Source organism: Serinus canaria, chromosome 8, assembly GCF_022539315.1.
Source record: "Serinus canaria isolate serCan28SL12 chromosome 8, serCan2020, whole genome shotgun sequence".
In the NCBI taxonomy this organism is placed as follows: Eukaryota; Metazoa; Chordata; class Aves; order Passeriformes; family Fringillidae; genus Serinus; species Serinus canaria.
Window position 1 is genome coordinate 4,053,565 of NC_066322.1, and position 23,419 is coordinate 4,076,983.

General features: G+C 41.2%; 1 protein-coding gene across 9 annotated transcripts in view; it reads left to right on the forward strand.

The window, feature by feature from the left end:
• DAB1 (DAB adaptor protein 1) overlaps nucleotides 1–23,419 on the forward strand; it is a 211,223-nt gene that overhangs the window by 134,962 nt on the left and 52,842 nt on the right. For all 9 annotated transcript variants that reach the window (XM_050977576.1, XM_050977577.1, XM_050977582.1 and 6 more), the window contains 2 exons: nucleotides 19,603–19,742; nucleotides 21,993–22,091. In XM_050977576.1, coding sequence (XP_050833533.1) covers nucleotides 19,603–19,742; nucleotides 21,993–22,091 — 239 coding nt within the window. The remainder of the gene's footprint in view (nucleotides 1–19,602; nucleotides 19,743–21,992; nucleotides 22,092–23,419) is intronic.

The following is a 23,419-nucleotide window of genomic DNA, read 5'->3' on the forward strand; positions in this document are numbered from 1 at the left end:
ACTCAAATTAATACTGGAGAAAGCATCTCAGAATCTCATCTCCCATTTGCATTTAGTGAAGGTGATTTTGCAATATGTTAATTTTTATTGTGTGCAGAGCCTGTTTGATTTTCAGTGCTATTATTTTTTGACCTATTTAAACTTGGGGCCGAAAACCTTGGGAATTGGCTTGTTTGAGCTTCTGTGAAGAATATGGACAATTCAGTCCATTGCTAGGATTTATTCTGATTAAACAGCACTGACTCAATATTTTGCTACTCAGTCACTTGGAAAGTAGGTGGTTTTTTGTTGTTTTTGGGTTCTTTTAAAGTGTTTGCAGCTTAGTGCTCTTGATGTAAATAAAAGGAACTATTAGACTAAAGTAGGAAAAATAACTTTAACCTAATCAAGCCCTAGTTGTCTGAATTAGTAACACCTACAATAATTAAGATACTCAGCGGAAGTAATAGCTAATTATGTTCAATAATAAGGAATCATCATCATATTCCATCCATTGCATCTTTAGATTTTTCACTGCATAGGCTTTTCTTTCAAAGACTGAAAGAAATGGGAAGAAATTTTTACACTGGTGGTGAGCTCTGGTGTATCTGAGAACAAGTAATTGGAACTTCAGAGGCTTGATATTTTGGGAAGAGTACAGATAATTACTATTTACTGTTGTCTCCTCAGCTGCAGCATGCCAAGAGAAAGGAGCTAATTTCAATTACTCTTTCTTTGGAGATGCTTACTGAGGGAACACTTCATCAAGGGTAGTTTGCTGCTGCAGAAGACTTTATCCAAGTGCTGTGGGAAGCCAGGAGCTTTTGGTGGTTGGGCTGCTGCAGGGTCAGAGGAGGAGAATCCTTTGAGTCACAGATCTAATTTTACATCCCTGCAGTGGTGCTGAGGGCTGAACGTGCTGCAAATGCACCAGTACTGCTCTGCTGGCTAAAAATCCCCACTCTGAGGAAGCAGTTATCCCAAATATCAGCGTGGGGATTTGGAGTGTATTCCAAGGGGAAGTCAGGGCTGTGTCTCTCAAAGGCACTGCTGGTGTGGGTTTTGGTTTTTAGGAGTATTCTTCAGGGGGTTTAGCCATTGTGGCTTCCTTTGGTGTTCTTGGGGCAGAGGTAGATGAGATCTGAGTTTATGGGAAGTGGGAGAGATTGATTGGCTGCCTGCTGGAGTAGAGACTTTTATCAAAATTTATTGAACAGAATACAGGTAAATGTTTCTTTCTTTTAATCAAGGTTGATTAAATTACAATCAGAAGGATGCCTCTGCTCCCTTAGGCACATCACAACCTTGTTATCATCTCAAATTCATGCAACCTTTCAAGAGGGGGTTTTATTAGCTGTTCCCAATCCCCAGGTAATTACTGTAGACCAAGAGATATTTGTAGAGAACATTTTGAGTGAGGGAAATGGGTTCACAAGACATCACAGGCCTGAATAAATTCTGTGACAGGAATTCCTGCTCTGATTTCCAGTCCCTGGCTCTAGGCACATCCCCTGGGCTGTGTCCCTTTCCTGGGCACAGAGCAAGTGTTGCTCCTTTTCTTGCAGCACCAGCACTGCAGGAAAAGGATGATTTGGATGATTGGCGCCGCTGCCCTTTTATAAAGCAGCTTCATGATTGCACGAGGCAGGGAACACAGCAGGATCATTAATTCCTTCAGGTTTCCACTCTCTTTCATTGCAGCTGCCTCCAGAAAAAGGTTCCTGTTTCTGAGCTTTCTGTATTTCAGAAATCAGCAGATTTTGTGAGGAACTTTTATGACAGTGACAGTAAAACAAAAGCAAGCAATCAAACCTGGACTGGTTTATGTACTTTCATGTTATTCACTTGCTAATACACTGCTCCCTAAAAACCAGAATATCTGCTCACACCCTTTTCAGTTTTAAAGGAAAATGCCTTTGCTACTGCAAACAGAGGAATTAATCATAGCTGGCTTGTTCTACAAAACACACTCTCAGCGATGGGAAAGGTCTGGGTTTTTTTTTTATTTAATTTTTTTCTCCCTCAAATAAGGAAACTTAAATTACTTAAGGGACTACTTAGCTTCCACTGGTGCAATTAGATTAACATAGGAGGAATTTTGATTTATTTCCAGAAATGAATATATGTTTCTAGGTCAGTAACTCTATTTAGAACAAAAGATCTTGAGGTTTTTTTTCCCAAAATAAATCCAAATGTAATGTTTGCTAGGCTGCTCTCCATTTGAATTTCAGTTTAATCTTCATCTTCTTTTATTCCCCTTTCCTCGAGAAGTGCAAAAGTGTTAAAGTTGAGAAGAAGAATTGGGAAAGAGGGGAAGGGATAATAAAGTGATGAAATCAGTCACCCTGAACCAGTACCATAAGCCAGATAGAGGGGCAGAGGTGTTTACTAAAAGTAAAATAAGATCCAGAGCAATAGAACTGAAAGTTAACAGTGAAGCCATGAAAGCTAGGATGATATTGAATAATTGGGCAACAAAACAGATCCAATTCAATGTTGATAACATAAAACAATCCATATAAAGGAAAAACAGTAATACATGGCTCCCTTTCAGTGAACCAAAACCAGATTTCTGGATTTGACCCCTTGCATGCAATCTGGAGGAATATATCATATTTATCAATTGAAACAAAATGAAATGTTGCAGACTGCATTGTGTTGCAGTCTGTGTGTATCTGGTTTGTAAAATTTATCTGTTGACTTCATAACAGAATTGTTAAAACTCGACCTTTGGAGAAATGAAAAATCAAAGAATTGAGCCTCTCTTCAAATATTCAGGATGCCATGTGAGACTGAAGATTAACTAATGTTACTTATGGAAAAGTAGTCTCTAGCAAACTCTGAAATGTAAATTTTGAGGAAGTTATATATATCTGTGGTGGTTAAAAATAATCTTGCCCATTAGATACTCAGTCTAATACACCTTCTCCTGATAACTAAACTGCAATGGGGATGTATGGTAGGTGTTGGTTAAAAAATAGCCTAAACCCCTAAAAATGCCCCAACGTCTCCCCCTCCCCCAAGAATCTCTTGCTCAGTCCTTGAACACCAGCTCAGGGTCCAGTCTGGGCTCACCTGTGGAGCCTGCTGCCTGTCACAGCCACTTTTGGCTGCAGTTGCAAAGATTTATGACTGAGATAATAACCCCACGGTATCTGAGTTTACAGCCTGATAGTTAATCATTCTCTGTGTGCCATGTGTTGTAGTTCACATGTAAACAGGGGTTGGAAAGCAAAATAATCCCCCACAGCAGAACTGGGCATGTCCTGAGAGCTGGTCTGTTCCATCTCAAGTGGGATGCTCTGCTCTTGAATTTGAGCTTCTTGGAGGGCTTTAAAACATGACCTGCTGTATCTAAACATGGTTTATCTCCACTGCCAATAATTCAGAGTAGTCTCAATACTAACCTGGAAGACAGTTTAGCCTCTTTTTGCATTCATGGTTGATTTTGTGAACCTTTTTCTTTGCTGTGATGCCAGCAGAATATCTCTACTGAATTATGGTTATTTAATCAAGGCCTGTGCATTATTGTACAAGTCCCCTCATTCAGCTTTGTCCTGAAAAACTGATTTTTTTTTTTTTTTTTGATTTGCAATGGAATTGAGTGAGCTTCTGATACATTAAATCCAGTTGTGCATCCTGCACCTCTGTCTCATGTCATGCAAATGTGAAACAGCAGGTACACGTCCAGTAGGTCTTGCTGCTGGAAGCCAGAGAGATTTTCTATGTCAGTAACAAAGGAATACAAAATTCAGAATCCTTTCCACCAACTCTGGTGCATCTTTTTAAGTGGATCCTGCAGATGTTAGCTTTCAAACATCTGTTTCTCCTGGTGTTTCTTTCCTCAGCATCTTGAATCACAGTTGAGCTGGTGCCGCAGCACCAGCTTGGGACCACCAGACTAGCTGGTTTAGCAATTACATCTGGTTTTATTCCAAATTATGGTTTTGTCCAGCTGTCTTTTAAAACCATTCCTATGAGTTGCTAGGATACATTTCTAAAAGTGGAAACTGTGTTTACACCACTTCAGTGTGAAAAATCTTTGAATATCACTTTCTTCTTTGCCAAGCCTTCATTACAAGGCACTGAAGTTTACCAAGCTCTCCAAATTGTCACACAATCCTGTTTCTTTGTTTGTGGTAATCAGAGAAATACATGGCTGATTAAATGAATCCTGTTTTGTCTGCTATTATTGACTCCTTTGCTGAGCAGTGGCATTATTCAGACGGATGTTTAGTCAGCTCAATCCTGACCAAGGCCAGTCCTGCACCTGTGGATTCCTTTTTGTGCATCCTCCAGCCCTCAGAGCATCTCTGTGACCTCCCCTGGACTGGCTCCAAGTCCTTCTTATGTTGAGGGCCCCAGAGCTGGGAATCAAATCATCTGAAACAAAATCAAAGCCACACATTTTCCAAAGGAAGGTTGTAGGCAAGGAACTTGAAATTTGTACGAGTGAAGGATGGGCAGCACAAACCACCAAAAGGCAGTGGCAGAGTTTGCCCAAGTTCTGCATGATTTTTAAATTTCTGTTTGTCAATATAGGATTCCAAGGATGAAGCCTTCCTCATCTTAAAACATCTGCTGTAACTTGCCTTGTCTTGCATTGTTAATTTTTCTAAAATGTAAGGAGTTTTTGACATAACTATAATCTCCTTACTATAAAATCTACACAGTAGAAATAGGTTTTAACACCTAAATTTATATTTTGATCAGCCATTTCAGGCTCAGTGTTGATGCTTTTAATATCAAATAAGGTTTTTGTGGGGGGCATCATGTAGGAGGGTGACTGAAGAAAGAACTGGCATTTAAACCTTGGAAGAGTTTTTCTTAAATGATAGTTCTGAGATTAGACTTGTTAGCCACCATTGTGATTCTTTCAAACCAGCCCAACAGGCCTTGAAATAAATGCTGTGGATGTAATCAGCAGTCAGATTACACTGAATGCCCACAGCCTCCACCAGAAAGGTCTAAGGGAAAACAATTACAGATGAAACAAAACATAGCATTTAAATCCCTGCATGAGAAGCAGCCACACAAAGGAAACACAGAACATGGTTTAATTACCCAGGTGGAAGAATGTTTAGAAAATTAGTATTAGGACCTTGGCAATTGAAAGCATTTAAAGTGTTGATGCCCCCCTTTTCTTTCCTTTGATTAAAAAGGTCACTGACAGAACATAGCTCTGTGCATACTCCAGCAAACATGGGTGTGATGGCTGCAGCGATTTCTGCAGCTCCTACAAGTGTCAGAGGCTCAAGAGCAGTGCATAGCTTCTTAAAATGGTCCCCAGAAATGCATATTTCTATTTAAAATCTTATAAAAGGAGCTGCATGGTTAGTGAATTTCATCCTCTCAAGATTTTTTCAGGTGCATCAAGGCAACCTGATGGTTTGGTCATGCACAGAGGTGACCCCCAAAAGGTTTAAACTCTCTCTGCTGTTCAGGGAAAGCTTCTAAACTGATAAAATGCAAAGCCATTCCTTCCATTCTGCCCTGGAAGTAAGGATCTTAGAGACAGACACACATGAGCTGTTGCAGGTGACTGAGGAGGAGAACCTGCACATGGCCTCTGTGTCCTTTGCCCTTCTCTGTGGGCATTGCTGGTGCTGTCTCTTAATTTTCACTTCCCAGTGTGGTGCTGGAATAGCAGGAAAGAAAAAACAGTAAAGACAAGAGCTAGGCTCATCATTTTTTGCCTCAGGAATGATGATGCTGTACAATTTCCATTGTACCTCCTGGGAGCGTATTAAAAAATGAAGTGTAGGCTTAGGCAGCATTTAGATGGGGAGGAAAGTTAAAAGATTTTACTAGGATATTTAATAGGGATATGGTGGGTACAGTGTGGAATCTGACATGTAGGTGGTGATAAAAGCAAGAGAAATCCACAGGTAACCTGAATGCTGCTGCAAGGTCAGTGCAGTGAAGGAAATGGAGATCCTAAAGACCTTTTCTTGGGTTGCAACAGCACTGAAAACCTTGGAGTTGTTATTTGCTCTTGAATTTATGTGACCAGCTGGTCAGAGGTGGGCTTGGCAGGGTCATGAGGTGATTCCCCATCCCTAGAAGTGTTCAAGGCCAGGTTGGACAGGGCTTGGAGCAGCCTGGGATGTTGGAAGATGGCAGATGGGTTGATTCCAAAAGTTCATTGATTCTGTGAACTTTTCCATCTCCCTGGTACTGCAGGAGTGTTGCCTGCAGCTTGGAGTCATTCCTGATCTCTCCCTGGGAGGAGTTAGATCTTGCTGAGCATGTGGATAATGACATCCATTGTAAATCCATCTCCCTTTCCTCCTGGTAATCTCTTCATTTTGATGGAAAGGCTCTCGTGTACTGAGGGACCAGGGAAGCCTGGTTTCTTTGGCTTTATGTTGATCTAAGCTTTAAGGAAAGACAAGGCTCAAGTGAGGCCTCTCCTCAGCACATCCATCCATAGAATGGTTCTCTTCCATTGCACCATCTTTTTCCCCTGCCTGGTAAAGTGCAAAAATCATAATATAGACGAGACTTGACTGAAATTGGCCCGAAGCTTCACGTGTTAATGCAGGCACGAGAAGGGAGGATGGGGGTTTCCATTGCTCTGCACATTCCCACATAACACCCAGGGAGTGTCTGGCTGTGTTCCTCTTGTTTTCTTGAGAAACCAGACTAAAAATAACAGCAAATAGGAAATGAAAACAATTCTGTTACTACATAGTACATTGCAAGGAAAAAACCATTTTCCACGTCTCTGGATTAGCAGAATGTTTGAAGCTGTGATAACCCAGTTGTTAACAACCATAATTTAGATGTGGGTTGTTTTTTTTTTCTTCACATAAATATGACTTATTTGAAGTACGTTGAATTAGAAAACTCATGAATAAATATTTTGACATAATCAGAATTATATGGCTAGAAATTGACCTACTTTGCATGACAGATGCTTGAGAATCCCCCAGCTAATAGCAGACTAACCTGGCACAGCAATGCCCGATCTTATAATAGTCTAAGCTGCATACAGACATTAAATTATTAGATTGTTGGGTTTTTTGCATGGAGATTAGACACAGACAATTTTGTTTGTAAATGAGTAAGTTATAGGCAAGTTATTGAGGAGGCCTTGGGGTGCAGTCCAGAGAAGGATTCCTGCATCATTTGATCAGTGTTTTCAGCATGGTCTCAAAAAATCTCTTAGAGGTAGAAATAGCCAGCAAATCATGATGGTATCAGCAGCCAAATAATGAGAGTATTACACCAAATAGAGAGGTCTTTTCAGAAGAAAAGCACAACTGCAAGAGGAATAATAATGTTTTAAAAAATTGGTAATATTTTGATGGTGTAAATAGAATCTACTTTTCCCCCTACAGCTGCTCCTTATGCCAAGTGTTGATTTCAGCAGACTGATTTTTATCTGCGTGTCCTTTCAGTTAATATGACAAGAATTTTCTGTAGGTTAAGTTAACAGAGAACTCTGACCTTGGGAAAAGAGTCTTCTCAGTTTAGGTTTATATGGATTCTTGTAAAAAAATAATCTTCCTTTATTATTATAACAAACACAGGTGATGAAACATTTTAGGTGCTTATAGCACAGAATAGAGTTTTCAAGCTTCATAAGTTTTTGTTGTTCAGTTCTAGCACAAGTAATAATAGTGATTTTATTTGTAAGGTATCATGCTTTTTATTTTTAGTGGGGGAAAAGTACCTTTTTCATGGCTCAGTTTCAGCAAAGATAACCCTTCTTTTATAAAATCCATGCAATGAAAAATAATAACATATTCCATTTTAGTAGCCCTTTTATTTGCTTCCCAGTTGTTTTCTCTGTTTTCAAAGAATCTCTGCAGCTGAAGTTGACTTTGTTCTGACTTTTTTCCTCAAGGTCTTCAGGGGAATGTTTTGCTCTCTTGTAATGAACCCTTGTTAGCACAAGGGTAGTTAAACCACGTGTATAATATTGGCAGATCTGTTCTCTTCCAAGCCTGAAGCAGGGCCAGGCTGAGGCATAGCTCCTGTCCTCTATCTTGATTTGCTCCAGCTGCTTAAAACTTCCTAGAATTAGGTTAAAGTGTCCCTTTAGCACCCATATTTCTTCCAAAAAGGATGCAGTTCAGTCATCCTTGCAGTGCCCAGCTGCCAGACCCAGCACTGTGGGTTCCAAGCAGAGACCCCTTCAGGGACTGCTCAGCTGGGGATGGAGCTCCTCCTTTCAGGGAATAAAGGCATCCTTTTAAAAGAGAGTCCTGTTTTAAGGACACTGATTTGCAGCTGAATTTGGATTCTTTGGAAGCCTCACCCAAGGGCAAGAGACAGAAGTGATTACTTGGGTTAGTCAAAATCACTGCATTAGGAGCTTCTCTCTGGTTTGCAGCATTTGGAGGAGGGTTGGTAGTGATTTCTTTCTGGTTGCTCTTCAGTTGACCAGCTCTGAAACACTGGACTGCTCTTCAGGTGGCTTAGCAAATGTGTTAAAATTTGTAAAATTTCTGGCACTCAGCTTTGGTCTTTTGTCCTGCTTCTTCTCACATACCAGTAGGCTTTTTGGATTCAGACATGGTCACTTGGGTCCTTGTGCCCTTACAACTCAAACCATCTACTCAATAGCTGAAGAACTCTCCAGTTTTCCCAGTTAGGGAGAGTTTCCTGTTCTCTTACTTGACATAGAGTTAGCTGCTGGGGTTTGCTGGTTTGTTTTTATTGTATTTCCTTACTTTCCCTACAATTCACTCTCAGTTTCCTGAGCTCCATCCCAAACACTTTGGCTCCTTGATGCCTGCTCAGTTCCAGGAGCAGAGGAGTTGTCCCAATGTACTGATCCACCGTGGCTTTGTACACACCAGAGACGTGCAAACCCCCATTTCTTACCTCTGGAATCCTATCTGGCACAGGGGTGTTTTACTTCTTGTCAGCAGTTTGCCCAAGGGTGACTGCCAGCAGTAGTCTTTTCATTCCTGCCTCCTGCTGCCACTCTGACAATAGGAACGGCAGCAGGAGGCAAAAATGAAAGGACCAGATTGAAAGAAGCACTTTGCCACTGTTGTAATTTTGAAATTGATGGCGTTTTTTAGCCCAAAGTCTCAGGAAAAAAGCTGCTTTCCTCTTTGCCTCCTATTGTTTTTCCAGCAGGGAGAGACATTCTCTGATGTTGCAGAGGCAGTGGGAAGCCAAAATGAAAATAATTTTCTTCCTGAAACATTGGATAACAAAATGTGAACAATTTCAGCAGGGAAAGAGTGGTTTGTTTTTTTTTTTTTGTTGACTGCCATGTGGTGAATACTGGTATTTCCATTTGACTACAAAAATAAATAGCAGCTGCTTTTCTTATTGAGTTAATGTGATCTTAAGATCATTTCTAGACACCTGTTTACCGTGGATTTTTTTTAGCATGACACTCTCATTCTTTTCCTGCATGAGAATAGGTGTTGTAGGATGGGTGTTTAGTTCACTTTTGAGGCCATGTGCTGCCTTTAGTGCCATGCCCTTGGAACCAGCTTTTTAAGGCAGAAACTAACAGGTCTGCACATTCCAGAGATGTGTTTTACACCAATATTATCAGAACTACTAATAATCCAGATGTAATTCCCAGGGCCACTAATTCCATTGGAAGAAAGATGAGGATTGTTCTGCAGTTGCACTGACATTTTCTGCTGGAGTCTTTGCTCAGTGGGGTCTGAAGTGGTTCTGGGGTTTAAGTGACGTGGGAGGTGGGGCTGGGGAGCTTTAGTGCTTCAAGAGTGACCTTCACCTTCACTCTTTGAAGACCCAAGTTCTTTGATTTAGATTAGACTTTATTTTTGCTGGGGAAGGTGATGCCTTGTGAAGGCTGCCCTAGAACAGAGACTAGACAGAGTTAGAGAATAAAGTAGGGATTTATTAGAAGGCCTCAGTGGATCCACCTTGGGCATCTCAAGAGCCCAGCCAGGGCTGCACCCAAGATGAACCAAAATGGGCACAAAATAGATGGCTTGTCCTGGGGTCTCTCACTTTTATAAGTTCTGCTCCATTTACATATTGGGGTTAATTGTTCAATTCCAGCTTTAAGTTATGCAGTCCCACCCTGCTTGTTTTTCTCTCTTCAGCCCATGGTGTTTGTGCTCTTGGACTGAGATTTGGATCATTTGTCCTTGGTCCCCAGCTGGAGCAGGAATTGTTTTGTCTCCGTACTCTTTGCAGAGAGCTCACCATCCCCTAATGTGAATCTCAGAATTACACACTAAAGCAGCACAGAATCTGAAAAATAGAAAAGCTAAAACCTGAGGCATCAAAGGAAATCAGTGAAGGAACACAAGCACAGCCCCCAGACTGTGCAGTTTGCAGGTGTTCCCAGCCTGGTGTGATGCACATTCTGCAGAGCACTGACAGCAGCCTTCAGCAGGATGAAGTTCTGCATTGACACAGGGGATGGCTGGGAGGGGAGAGGTGGCTCTGCCTCCATCCAGTGTGGTGCAAAGCCCCATTTCTGTGCCTGCACACAGCACTGGTGCAGGGGGGAACCACAGTGGTGACAGGAGAGGGTGAAGTGTGAATCAATGAATGGCTTTGTCCTCCTGCTTTAGCTGTTACAGGCTATTGCTCTTGTCTTTGGGGACTTTTGTGGCTGTAATTAGTTATCTTGAATGGAAAGATTTTTTTTCTCTTATTGAACGTGTGAGAAATTTGGGAATGTTAATCAGCAGAGCATAACCTTTTCTTAACTTGCTCTTTTTATAGTAGTGGGGAATTAACATTATTATGGGGCAGCTCAGGAAGCTGGTATTTGTAGGAAATGAACAGATTCTCCACCCCTTCTCTTTCTTTATACAAAACAAAAGCTAAATTTTTTGGTAGGCTCATCAACAGAATATATTTTGTAGGCTTTGAAGTGTTAATTGTGAATTTGTGTGTCTCACATGACTTTGAGGTGCTGTGTGTGTGTGGATTAGTGAAAGTCTCATTAAAATTGTTCTTGAAAACTGCATACTTAAATCCAGATATAGGGAAACACATAAAAGTAGCTTGATTTTTTTTTTTTTTTTTCATGAGTTCTAAGCTCTTACAGTTTTGTAGGATTAAAGAGGAATCAGGGAGATCCAGCTGTTCTGCAGATCTTGTTGCAAGGTCACGTACCAAAATAATTAATTAGATGCTTTTCTGTAAATGATCAATATTCCTTATGTTGGTTGATTTTTCATCTGCTTTAAGGTGCTTCTCAGTGCTGTGGTGGAGCTTGGAAGGAAAAGCAATTCTATCTGACTTTCCTCTGCCCCAACAAGTTCAGATTAGGTTGGGAAATGACGCATTCAGGGGTTATTTAGCAGCCCCTGTGGACTGGGCTCTTCTTGCTGCTTTGGAAGTCGTGTACAGAGATTTTTGGCAGCAGATGGTATCAGCTGAGTGCCCCATTGGGGCTGTTCTGCTCGTTCATGTGAGTACAGCTGTAACAGGTCCTTTGGTTTTCAGAGTGCTTGGGCTTTTACAATGCCCCATCCAAATGCAGTGCACATATTAATGCAAATTAAGGATCACTGTAACATCAGTTACCTTTTCTTAGCTGGTTTTAGCTCAGAAACAACTACTGACTCCCAGACAAGCATGTAAGGAATGAAACAGCTGATGACCCTGTTTTCCCAAGGGCTTTATGTACCTGACATTTTGATGTCTGTTTGATTTAAACATTTACCCAAGCTTTAAAACATTAGGTGAGCAAGGATTGCTAAACTATCTTCTGTCTCCTAAGAGGAGAGTCCACAAATACCTGTCTTTGCCCTTCCCCTCTGGTTGTCCAGAAAACATAATTTTAATTCTCTAACAGCAGAAAATGGACTGCCAAGTTCCCTGGTTTCACTTCTGGTCATTCCCTGGGGCTTGCTGAACAAGGTTAGTACCCCAAAATGAAGTTTTATTGCAGGGTCTCATTTCTCTTTAAATCAATGTAAAATTTGGAATTCCAGCCGCTTCTACACACAGCCTGAAAAAGGCTCCTTTACAAAATGACTTTCAAAGATTTATGAAGACTTGCATGGTATAGAGGCTGAAAGGAAGTTTAATTACATTCAGCTTGTGGTCATTTCTGTGTCTGAAGATGTGCCCATATTCTGTCATCTCAAAAACCATCTAAGAAAATAAAATTGATCAGTGAGCCTTCTGGCTAAAAGGAAAATGAGTGCTTTGTCATCTGCCCGTGGAACCTGGGTGCTCAATCACTGCCTTCTCCCGGGTGCTCAGCCCAGACTCTCCATCACTGAGATTTGTCCCAAGTTTTAATCAAACATTATTTTATACTGAGGCCTCCTCTATAAATAGCAGAACCCTTCCCTTGACATACTCACATGGACTTCATTGTAGTAGTAAGGAATAATTTAATCCAGTCCATGCAACCATTTTGCTTTGGGGATGGTAAATGTGCATCATGTTCATCTTGTCTTAAGTGTTACGATAAAAACTTGGCAAGTGCAGTCGCTGTCACCTGATGAACAACATCTCTGCTTATAAAGTTGATCAAGGACAGCAAATAATACGGGAACATCTTATTTCCTTGAAGAGGAAACTTGTTTCTAGGAGTGGGGCTGTGTAGGTGCCTTCAAGTACAGTAATTCTCAGGCTAATAATGCCAGAAGCCATAAAATCTCTCAGTTTGAGGTTTTGTGAACAGCAGCGCTGAACAATCGGGGAGTGCTGCTGAGATGATAGCCTGAATGATGATTGAGTTTTCCTGGAGAGCCTTTATCTGTGCTTAAAATTGGAGGTAATGTTTTTAAATTAAACCATAATAGAAGTTCATTGAGCCTTTGGAGTGGTTTCTCTGTCCCCTCTTTACAAGGTTTATCATTTTCTGTAGAAGTATTCTCAATCTTTTTGTTCAGGACAAATTGTGTTGCTGTCAAAACAGGGCATTAAAAGCACCCCAGAACAACACCTTGCAGACTTTTTTAGGAGATTTCCTATCAATTGATGAAAGGAGAAGTTTGCACTCGGGTTGTGCCCATATACAGTAACCCAGCTTTTGTACAGTCACTTACATAGAAAAAGGTGCTTATTCCTCACAAAATTTTAACATGCTGTTTAGGGTGGTGTCCCCATAAACAGGTTGTATTTCACTCCATCAACAGGTTTTTTGAGCTGCTGGGGATTAGCCTTTATCACTGAAATAAAGTGTGAAATCTAAAGTATGTCTTCATTTAAAAGACAGCAGTGCTTGATGTCACGAGCAAATCGTGCTGCAACTTGTGCTCTGGTCACTTGAGATGAAGTATTGATCTTGAAATTAAACTCTCAAGTATCTGCCATTTTTAAAGAAAAAAAAGAGTTTGAAATGGCTAATTGCAAGAAGCTCATTTGAGAAATATTGGTAGAGAATGCTAGTGCTGACACCAGGTTAAATTTTGAGCACATAGACTGCTAGGTACAATGTAGTTTCTTTTCTAAAATGTTATGTTAAAAGAGAAAAAGGATTTTATTTTTCTGTGGCAGATCTGTGGATGCCCACAACAGGGTTGGGCAGTCGTGCTCCTAAAGACAGTGTGGAATGACCCAGCAACTCTTAAGTTCCCAGTTCTAGGAGAAAAATTGCAGGAATTAGATTAACAGATGCCAAGAGAATCTGAGAACTTGTAGGGGGTTCTCAGCTTTATAACCCCAAGTAAACATTCTGCACTGAACTTTTTTATGGTTATGAAGAAAGAATTCCTGGGTTTGTGGTATCACAATCCATCCGTTTGATGGATCATTTTGAGCCCTCTGTGTTGGTCTTGAGCTTCTCTGAAGGCAATGAAGAAAATGTGCTGTCAAGCAGAGTAATCAGAGTTGTCTTCATGATTCCTTTTAGTTCCTGCTGTACTGAAAGGCACATTTAATTGCATGTGAGTGTTTTCTCTTTTACACCTGCTTATGTACTTAGGGGCTTTTTTCTAGGGGATTCTGTAGTTGATTAAAATTGCTGTGAGTTTTCTTGGGATAATTGACACCAAATGAACCTGTGCATCATGTGTGTGTGTATGTGCAAATAGGTAAAATTATGCATGTATAGATATGTGTTTAGGTGCATATATATGCACAGCTAATGGGAAATACCTTTCACTTAGCAATTAATTTAGGAGTCTTCAGTCTGTGTGGCATCTTAGAGGTCATTCTGCACCACAGTGTTTTGTATTTTCCGCTGCGTTGATGCCATAAAAACCCATAAAAATGCTAATTGCCCCAGGAAGATGTAAGCTGTTTATAAGTGTGTATGGGATTGTTTTTCAGCCCTGTGATACAGGAGGAGGTGTTATTTCAGGTTTATCATTTGAATGTGTGCATAATCTGAATGGATATAACTTTGACAGTTTATTAGTTAGAAAAGGAGTAGAAAAGAAAAGACAGCGCTGTGCCGTTCTTCAGCGAATTGATTGCCAGGAGCATGTTATTGACTTTGGTGATAATATCATTATATATTTTACAGTCGTAAAATCAAGAAATTCAGATTATGCCCTGAGGGCTTCACACATTTAAATAAAGGATATAGCCATTTCCAGGGTTATTGGTTTAGATTAGCGGGTGCTACCAGGAATTCTGAGTGTGTTGTGGGCAGGACAGAAAGAGCAACAGTGCTCTCCCTGCAGCAGGGCTTTGCTTTATTTTATTTTTGTATTTATGAAATACACTCACTTACAGATCCCCTGGGAGGATGAACAACGTTTGCTCTAAACTTTAGCATATTAATACAGTGTTAGCTTGGTGTTTGGTGGGGCTGAGGGCTGAAATCAAGTGTAATCCTTGGCTTGTACCACAAGTGAGGATAAATGAGGGAACAATCACTCAAATACACAGTGCCTGGGAAGCAAACCTGGGGTGAGCTGCAGGCTTCAGAGCAGTGTCAGAGCCACAGAACCTGACACAAACACATCTGTCCCTCTTGGTGGCAAAGGCAGGGGATGGTGCAGCTTCCCAAGGAGCCCCAGTGCCTGCTGCTGGGTACAGCCCCGGGAGCAACTCTGGAATAACTCCTCTCCCTCTTGGACTGCATGCCAGTCACCCCTTGGGACTGACTAGACTTGAGGCACGTGGGTTGAGCACTTGGGTTTGGGTTTGGGGCTGTCTCCAGCTTGCTTGAGAGAATCTCAGTTTAATTAAGGTATAGAGCCTTGAATGAAAATGATTGCCTGCATTCCAGACCTTGTTTATGACTTCTCCAGTAGCTTTAGTGAGACGGATAAAGTGCCTTAATCATGCTGCTCAGCCTCTCTCCACTTCATATGGCAGCTTGGGAGGACATTGCATCACCCAGCTCTGGGCATTTATTGTTCTCTTAAAAGAGTGTGAGGGTCCAAGTGCAATGTCACAGCTTTGCAGCAAAGGTCATGTTTTCCCTCTCACAAAGAAGCAGGGGGTCCAGCTGGAACATGTATGGCTCCAGGGTGTGTGGTGACATCCACAAAAGTAGATAAAAATGAAATAATTACTCTTACATTTACATTTTAAGGGCCTCTGAGGATTATAAATCTATACACTGCAAACAAAACTTTCCCTGGATCAAGATCAGCTCATTTTCTAATTAAAAGTGATCACCTTTTTAAACTGAATTTCTATGACGACTTAGTGGGTTTTTAACGTCTGCATTTTTTCTCCATTTGTGGCATGAGAATCAAATTTATTTTAATTTTGATAACCTTCCATTTTGGATTGTGAATTGCTTGTGTTGAGTTGGAAACAAATGCCTGGGTTTTTCTTATGAAAATCCTTCTGCTTACGAAAAACAGACTATGAGCAAACCATTGGAAGGCACCCATTGATCTCAAATAGTTCTGATACAGACATTTATTTTAGGATCATTTGAGAGTGGTGTAAATGAACTGGTCTTCTGAAGAAGAGCTCTGGGGATGTTCCTCCCTGTGCAGGGTCAGGTGAACAGCTACAATGGACATCAGCTAGATGTGATTGGCATGGGTGCTGTTCTCTAGTCAAGAATTGTTAAAACAAGTTTTCAGGAAATGTGTTGTGGAGACAGGAGTGGTTGTCATTAAACATGGGCTTCTAATTTTGCTGCAGATCATGGCCTAATAATGATTTCTGATCTCAAGCCTCAATGTTCCATAAAGCCCTCACAGGTGACTGTCCCTCTTTGAACCATGGAGATGTTACCTAACCTCAAGATGGGGCTTCACAGCATTGAAATAAAACTCAGCTCTGGCAGTAAATGCATCCCTGTATCCAGAATAATTTTCTTTCCAGAGGCTGGGGCCCATCCAGTGTGGTGGCAGGGATGGCTGGAGAGCCAGGCTTGATGGCAGAGCTCCCCTGATAAAAGCAGAAGCTGCAAAGGAGCAAAGCTTGACTCTGCTTGTTACATGGAAGGAAGGATTCACTTCCCTGGGTGTGTTCCTGGCAGGGACACAGCCTCTGGTTTACTGGTTTAATATTCTCACTCCCCCTCCTCTGAAGCCTGGGAAGAATTACAGCCTTGTAATTCAGGCAGATTTTATTTATGCAGTTTCAGATACAGAAAGAACCTCGTTCAAGAGCTGTCATTAAAAACCCCACCCTTTTTTGTTTCAATGATGAGATGTTTATGACAGTCTGGACTATCTACTTTCCAAAGTGTCCAGGGTTCAAATGAAATATCACCCTCCCATAAATCTCACACTCCTCTTGGGTGCTGTAAAATCAGCTGCACAGACAGTGTCACGTGGTAATTTCCCAAGCAGGTAGGGAGTTTTCAGCACCAAAATGTGGGAAAATGGGTGACTAGAGATCAGAGGAGATGTGGGTGTGTGCTGAGGAGTGGTGGCTTGCAGATGGCTGACCCACGATGCAGGGCAGCGTGCGTGTGCGCTCTGCGTGCTCTGCACGGGACATATGCTCTGGGGTTTCACGGATGAATTTGCAGTCTCCAGCAATTTGCAGCTTCCACCGTGGTTTCAAATATCTACATCATTTTCAGGCTGATGATTTTTCCCAGTCATTTATCCCAAAAGCACTTCATCCTGCCTAATCTGGGTCATAATTGACATGGGACTTGTGCCGCAGCAGACACGGCCGTAAGTTGTGTTTGAGTGGGCCGTTAATGGCAGGGATTTAGTTACGTGCAGTAAAACACAGCAGAGGTTGAAATAAGTATAAATGTTAAAATAACAGATGAATGCAGGGTCACAGTCACGACTTGGACCCAGAAAAGACTCTTGAACACTTGACATGCTCCTGCTGTCAGCTCACAGCTGCTTTTGGCTCTAACGGAGGCGTGAAGTTGGAAATTTCAGCTAAGGAAGCTGTTGGAATTGGATCGTGTTTATTGCAAATCAACAGGATGTCTTAGCAAGTATAAAAGACATATGGAAAAGTCCATTGTTATTGTTGTACTTTGTTGTGTCTCCAGATGTTTTCCCTCCTGCCCCGCTCCAGAGGCTGAAAGTGGGAAATGGTTTCCCATTGTTTCTAGCTGATGGTGCCAACATCTGCCTTGATGTTTCCCTGGGGAACGATATTAGCACTGCTGAGAGTTTCTGATTCATCACTTGTGTCTCATTTGCCTTTTTTTTTTTTTTCTTTTAAATACAAGATAATGTCAGAGCATCAAGTTTCAGCCCTGCTCGGTTATTTTGAGGGGTGAGAAGAAATCAAGGGAAAGACTTGGGTGGCTGCTGAACTATCACAGCAGCACTTCAGAGCCTCCTTATTTTTGAAAAGCTGCAAATGAGGGATTAAAGCATTGCTCTGAGATGATTTTTTTCATTGAAAGAAATAGTATTTGTGAGCTCAAACATACTTGAAGATCTCAAAATCTTAAAATAGCTCTGTTTTCTTAATATACATTTAATCCATCATTAGTTCCCAGTGCTTGACTCTGAAGGGAAGGGAACCAAATGAATATCTTCATTTGGAAGTGCTCTTTGCTGGTCATATATGCTCATAATGGTATTATAAAGACTTTATTCCATAGTTTAGAGCCTAACTGGTTGATCAACTTGATAAGTGTGTAAATTACAAAGTTGGCCTAAGTGTTGATTGCTAATGAAGGTGCTTTTAATAGAAATGCGAAACAAAATAGAATTTTTCCCCCAAAGCTTCTTCCTACCAATAAACAGCTGTACAGTGTCAGATTATATCAATCTTCATATACTAATAAAAGTTATTATATCAATGATACTATTTTTAGTGCTTTAATCTGACCTTTAAAATAAGAATGAGCTCTGGAGAAAGTTTGGGCCAGAATTCTCAAATGTAGACTAAGACTAGTTCCTGACCTGTGACTCCTTTATATCAGACTCTGGTTTCTTGTTCATTCTTTTACATCAGCTGGGAGAATCTGAGCAGAGCCCTTAGGTGGCAATAGTGTAAATTTTAGCAATGTCTGTCCATGTTTAGTGAAGGGATTTTTTACTGAAAATTGTGTAATATCTCACCGTTCTGCCTGCTTCTTTGTGCTTTGGCTGTTGTTTGTTTGGTTGCAGTTATTTACAGCTCACTCCTGGCTTTTTTTGAGATCCTAGCAAAAAATTCCACAGGCAGCTGCAAAATATATGTTTAATCAATTTTAGGAAGACTGATTCCCTAACTAATATTTTTCTTCCACCTCAGACACAGTAAAAACTGTTCTGCAGATACTCAGGGAAGGGGGGGGAAGTTTTCCTGACAAAGATGTCTTTTTTGTGGGTTGTTGTGGTGTCATAGTCATGTGGTTCAGGTAATTTAGGTATGCTGGTGTCATGGTTTAACCTCAGCTGACCACAGAGCACCATGCAGCGACTCACTCCCCCCAGATGGGGGGAAGAGAATTGGAAGGGTAAAACTGAGAGAACTTGTGGGTTGATATAAAAATAGTTTAAATAGTACTACTGCTAATACTGTAATGAAAATAAAATAGCAGAAAAAAGAGAGAACTAAAACCCAAGAATTTTTATTAAGAAACTTATTTTTTGCCTTTTTTCAAGCTTCTCAGGGTGAGCCTGCAAGAGCAGCCCTTGTCGGTTATTTCTGTGTATGTTTATGTGCAAAAAGAATAGAACCAGGAGTTCTAAAGCATCAGTATTCTACAGACAAACAATTTGGTATTTGGTTTTGCACCTTTCAAATGTTAATGGTGTAAATATTGCTTAGATGAGTCATTTTGTAAGGAAATAGTAGCATGTTTCTGTTAGAGTTTTGTCTGCAAAACACAGAATTCTCCTGTGTATTGGGATTAAAACTACTTATACAGATCACAAGTTTTCAGAGAATTCACAAGTTGGAAGAGACTTTCAAGATCATTGAGTCCAACCCATGCCCTAACACAACTAAACCCTGGCACCCAGTGCCACATCCAGTCTTTTATTAAACACACCCAGAGATGGTGACTCCACCACCTCCCCAGGCAGGCCATTCCAGAACTTAATCACCCTTTCTGTTAAAAACTTTTTTCCTAATATCCAACCTGTATTTCCCTTGAAGCAGCTTGAGACTTTCAGATCCACAAGCTGTGATTCACGTTTATCTCTTTACTTCTATAAAAACCTAATTTGTGTGCTGGAGATTTTGTATGGCACCAGTTCCACTGCGAATTCCTTTGGGGTGGCGAGGCCAGGAGGTTTTATCGAGTGAGCATTTCCTTCTAATTCCACTGAAATGTTTGGAGTTAGACCTGATTTGCCCCTTGGTTGTGTTCCTTCACTTGTTTCTCTTTGCCCTCCTGTGAGTATCCTCATGTCCATGTTGTGTTTGCAGGTCAGGATCGCAGCGAAGCCACTTTGATAAAGAGGTTCAAAGGTGACGGTGTCCGCTACAAGGCCAAGCTGATCGGGATCGATGAGGTTTCTGCTGCCCGAGGGGACAAGTTATGCCAGGACTCCATGATGAAGCTCAAGGTGCAGTGAAACTTTTCAATGTTACAATCAAATGGAGTAAAATTCAGCTTGAGCTTGCACTCGTTCTCCTTTCATGACGCTGAGCCTTAGTCTGGTTAATTATGTATTGAAATCAGTCAATTTTGCATGAACTCCTGCCTGGTATTGCTTATCCTGGTTTAATTTTAATACATTATCTCTCAGTTCTGTAGTTACTCCGTGATTGACACCACTGCAATTTGTCCACAAATTACAAACAACACACTGCAAATTGAATAATTTTATTATGCAAAAGGGGAAGTAAATGACTGTGGAGGAAAATGGGATATCAGAGCATTTTCTATGACATTTCTAATCAACTGCAGCACTACCTCTGGCTGTTACCTCCTGTGAGTGACGGGTGTAGGCAGCCAGATTTAGGGGAGCTGGTATCCTCCTGGGAGGAGAGTGTCTTGCACCAGCAATGGAAGGGCTGATGTGTTGCAAAATCTGGCAGTGCACTGAGAGGATCAGGCATGAGAACGTAAAGAGGAGTCCCTGGAGATTTGGGGATGAAATGAAGCCGTGGCAAGGGCAGACTGGGGTGTAAGGTTGGAGTGTAGACAGAGTCTGAAATCCCAGTGGTGTTGAGGGTGGCTCTCCGGACCTGACAGACATCCCTCCATGGCCCAGTCTCTCTCAGAGCATGAGAGTTCCTGTAGGAATTGTTCTGTCCCTCACCCTGGGATATGTGGAAGAGCTTGAGTCACTGGGAAGGAAGGAAGGAAGGAAGGAGAGGTTGTGTTTTCCTGGAGTGCACTATTGGCTGTTCACTTCCCATCTCCCCTCTGCATTGCAGGGTTACAAACCAGGTCTAGCAGCAAATCCTCTGCTGCTTTTTCCCTTTGATTTCCCTTTTATTTCCCTCCCAGCCCTCTCCCCAGCCTAGAGAGCCGATGGATTTTCCATTGCTGGCTTTTCAGGAGGAGAAATCACTGAATGATTTCTGGTACACTACCAGCCCACAGGGTTCCAGTCCATCCAGGAGGAATGAGTTACTCATTAGGGAAACAGCATGGGGTGACACTCAGCTTGTGGTTCAACAACCTAAAAGCAAGATCTGGGAGATAATTTACAAATCACTTTTATGGCAGGCAAAAATTAATCCGCTCCAAAAGTTGCTCTGTTGGTGTGTCACATCAGCCACAATATTCCTGCCTGATTTAAATGTGTGCTGGGTGTTTCTCATCATTTCATGGCTCCTGGCACTATGGGGACAGTTGTCACTGTTCTGCTGCACAAACCTTTTTGTCTCTCTCCTCTATGGATTAATATTTCCTCATCTCCCAGGTGCATAATACCTGTTTGCAGGTGGCAAGATTGATCTAAACAGTCCTGGGAAATGACTAAAACTGTTAAAGGAAGGGAGTCTTAGAAATTCATTTTTGAGGGCAGAACATTAATTCATGGGCTCTGGAAACCCAGTGTCCCATAATATGAATTTTGAGGCCACCCATAAAGTCTTGGGGTGGCTTTCAACATCAGATCCTTGTAATGGCAGCATTGAACATCTTAAAACTTCAGTTAATTGTTCTTGAAACATTGGAATTGCAGAGAACCAGATAAAGTCTAAATATTTTCATTTCACGTAGGAGTACTGCTGATTATATTTGATCTCAGTTCAGTGTTACTGGTCAGGGCAGGCTCCTGAGAAGGTGGAAACAGAAGTTACTGTTCTAATTCTGCTGTGGGAAAAAATGCATGTGATGGTATCAGCAAGTTCTCTTACAAAGTAAAGGTCTGAGATCCTGAAAAAAAAAATACCCTCAATACTAGTTTGTCACAGCACAGGTGTAGTTTGATTTTTAGAATAGTTTTCTTCTTGAAAAACCTCAATTTGCTTTTACTAGATGAATGTGAAATAAGCTAAATTCATTGGCATTTTCTGTCCTCTGCTGCTTGCTGGGTTTTTTTCCTATTTAAAAAATAAATAAATAGAACAGCTTATAGCTGGGAAAAGAGTGCTAGAAATGACCTTCAGCTTCCATGAAAACAAATTTCATGGAGGATTAGCTAGTGCAGAGGTTGGAAGTGGGAGCACGTTTGAAATGCTCTCTGGGTAGCATAAAGAGATGTGGTACCTTGAAAAAAAGGAGAAAGCCAGAAGTAAGGAGGGGGCTGTTCCTGGAAAACCTTTAAGTTTTCCTAGAAAAGTGGTGAATTGTCCACAAGTAAACCTGTGGCACCTGGGAGAATCAGGAAACCAACTAAAACTGCTCTTTGTTTGCACAGGGAATTGTTGCTGCGGCTCGATCAAAAGGAGAACATAAACAAAAAGTCTTCTTAACAGTTTCCTTTGGGGGAATCAAAATCTTTGATGAAAAGACAGGGGTAAGTAAAGTTGATTGTGTGCTGGGACACAGTTGGATCTTTCCCTGGTTCCTTTAGATGCATTTCCTGGCTGGGAATCTCACATGAAGCAGCTCAAAAATTTGATAAAGGGTTATCATCCCTTAGATCACTTGCAGTGTGTAGCTTCTGTATTGTCAGTGATATAAAAATCACATTTTTTTATGGAATGAGAGGTAAAAGATACTGGAAAATTTGAGGTTGTCTCTGAAGCAGCAACTTCCCAGTAGCATCTGGTGGAGGAAGTTGCAGAGACTTTCATGCCTTACACAGTTTCTGCCGCAGCAATACCATGTTTGATTTTTTAAATTGCTCTAAAAGAAGAAACCTAAGCAAAACATTACACTACTTGGATATAATGCAACAACACACAAACTGTTTTAATCATAATTAAGAAGATTTTTACAGCAGTTTAAGCTCTGCCTTGAATTTTAAAAAGCTCTTGATTTAATCTTTTGGAAGATTAACTATTTAACACGGTGCCAGAAATAAAACCCTACTGATGATAGATGAAATTATCTTTGCCAGTTAATTTATATTATTAGAAAATCAATGTCATTGAGCTCACTGATACATAATACGAGTAGTTAGTAATGAAAAGCTCATTTGGGATGTGTTGTGTAAAGTATCCATGCAAAAGCTGTGCTTCAGAGGGCATTGCTGGGGTTACAGAAAATAGGAAATGTCAGAATTAGGGCTGTCTGTGCAAATTGCACCCCAGCCACAGTTGTTTTCCTGAGATTAAAGCCTTTTATTGGGCAAATAAAAGAGAGGAAAGAGAAAGTCTATTCCTTTTGCACTTGTCTCTGTATGTTTCTCAAACACTGGAATTTTTTGCCTAGAATAAAGAGGGAAAAGAGGACATGTTTTAGAAACAAAGGTGTGCTTTATTCCAGCTGCCTCTCCTGCAGCATCCTGCCCTCTCCTGTCTGCAGAAAGTGAGGTGGGGACATGGGCACAGTCTCCTTCATTTCATAGCTCTGACATCCCATACTCTAAATCTGACATAACTACATCATCCTTATAGTAAACCTGTCACTCACCCACTGAGGCTTAGAATGAAACCCTTAAATCCACCTTGCAGATGTCTGCCCCTGAGCTGCCCAAGTGATGGACAGGACTATTGAGTTGTCCTTCTTGCAGCAGGGCTGTGACAGAGGCATGTGGGGAGCTTTCCACAGCAGTTTTTACATGTTGTTGTCAAAACAGGAGAGTCGTGCTTCCCATGCCAAGGGTTTGGAACAGAGGTGCACAAAATCTCCTGCCAGGTCTTCACAGCCACCATCCCTTGGGCTTTTTTCCCAGCTTGG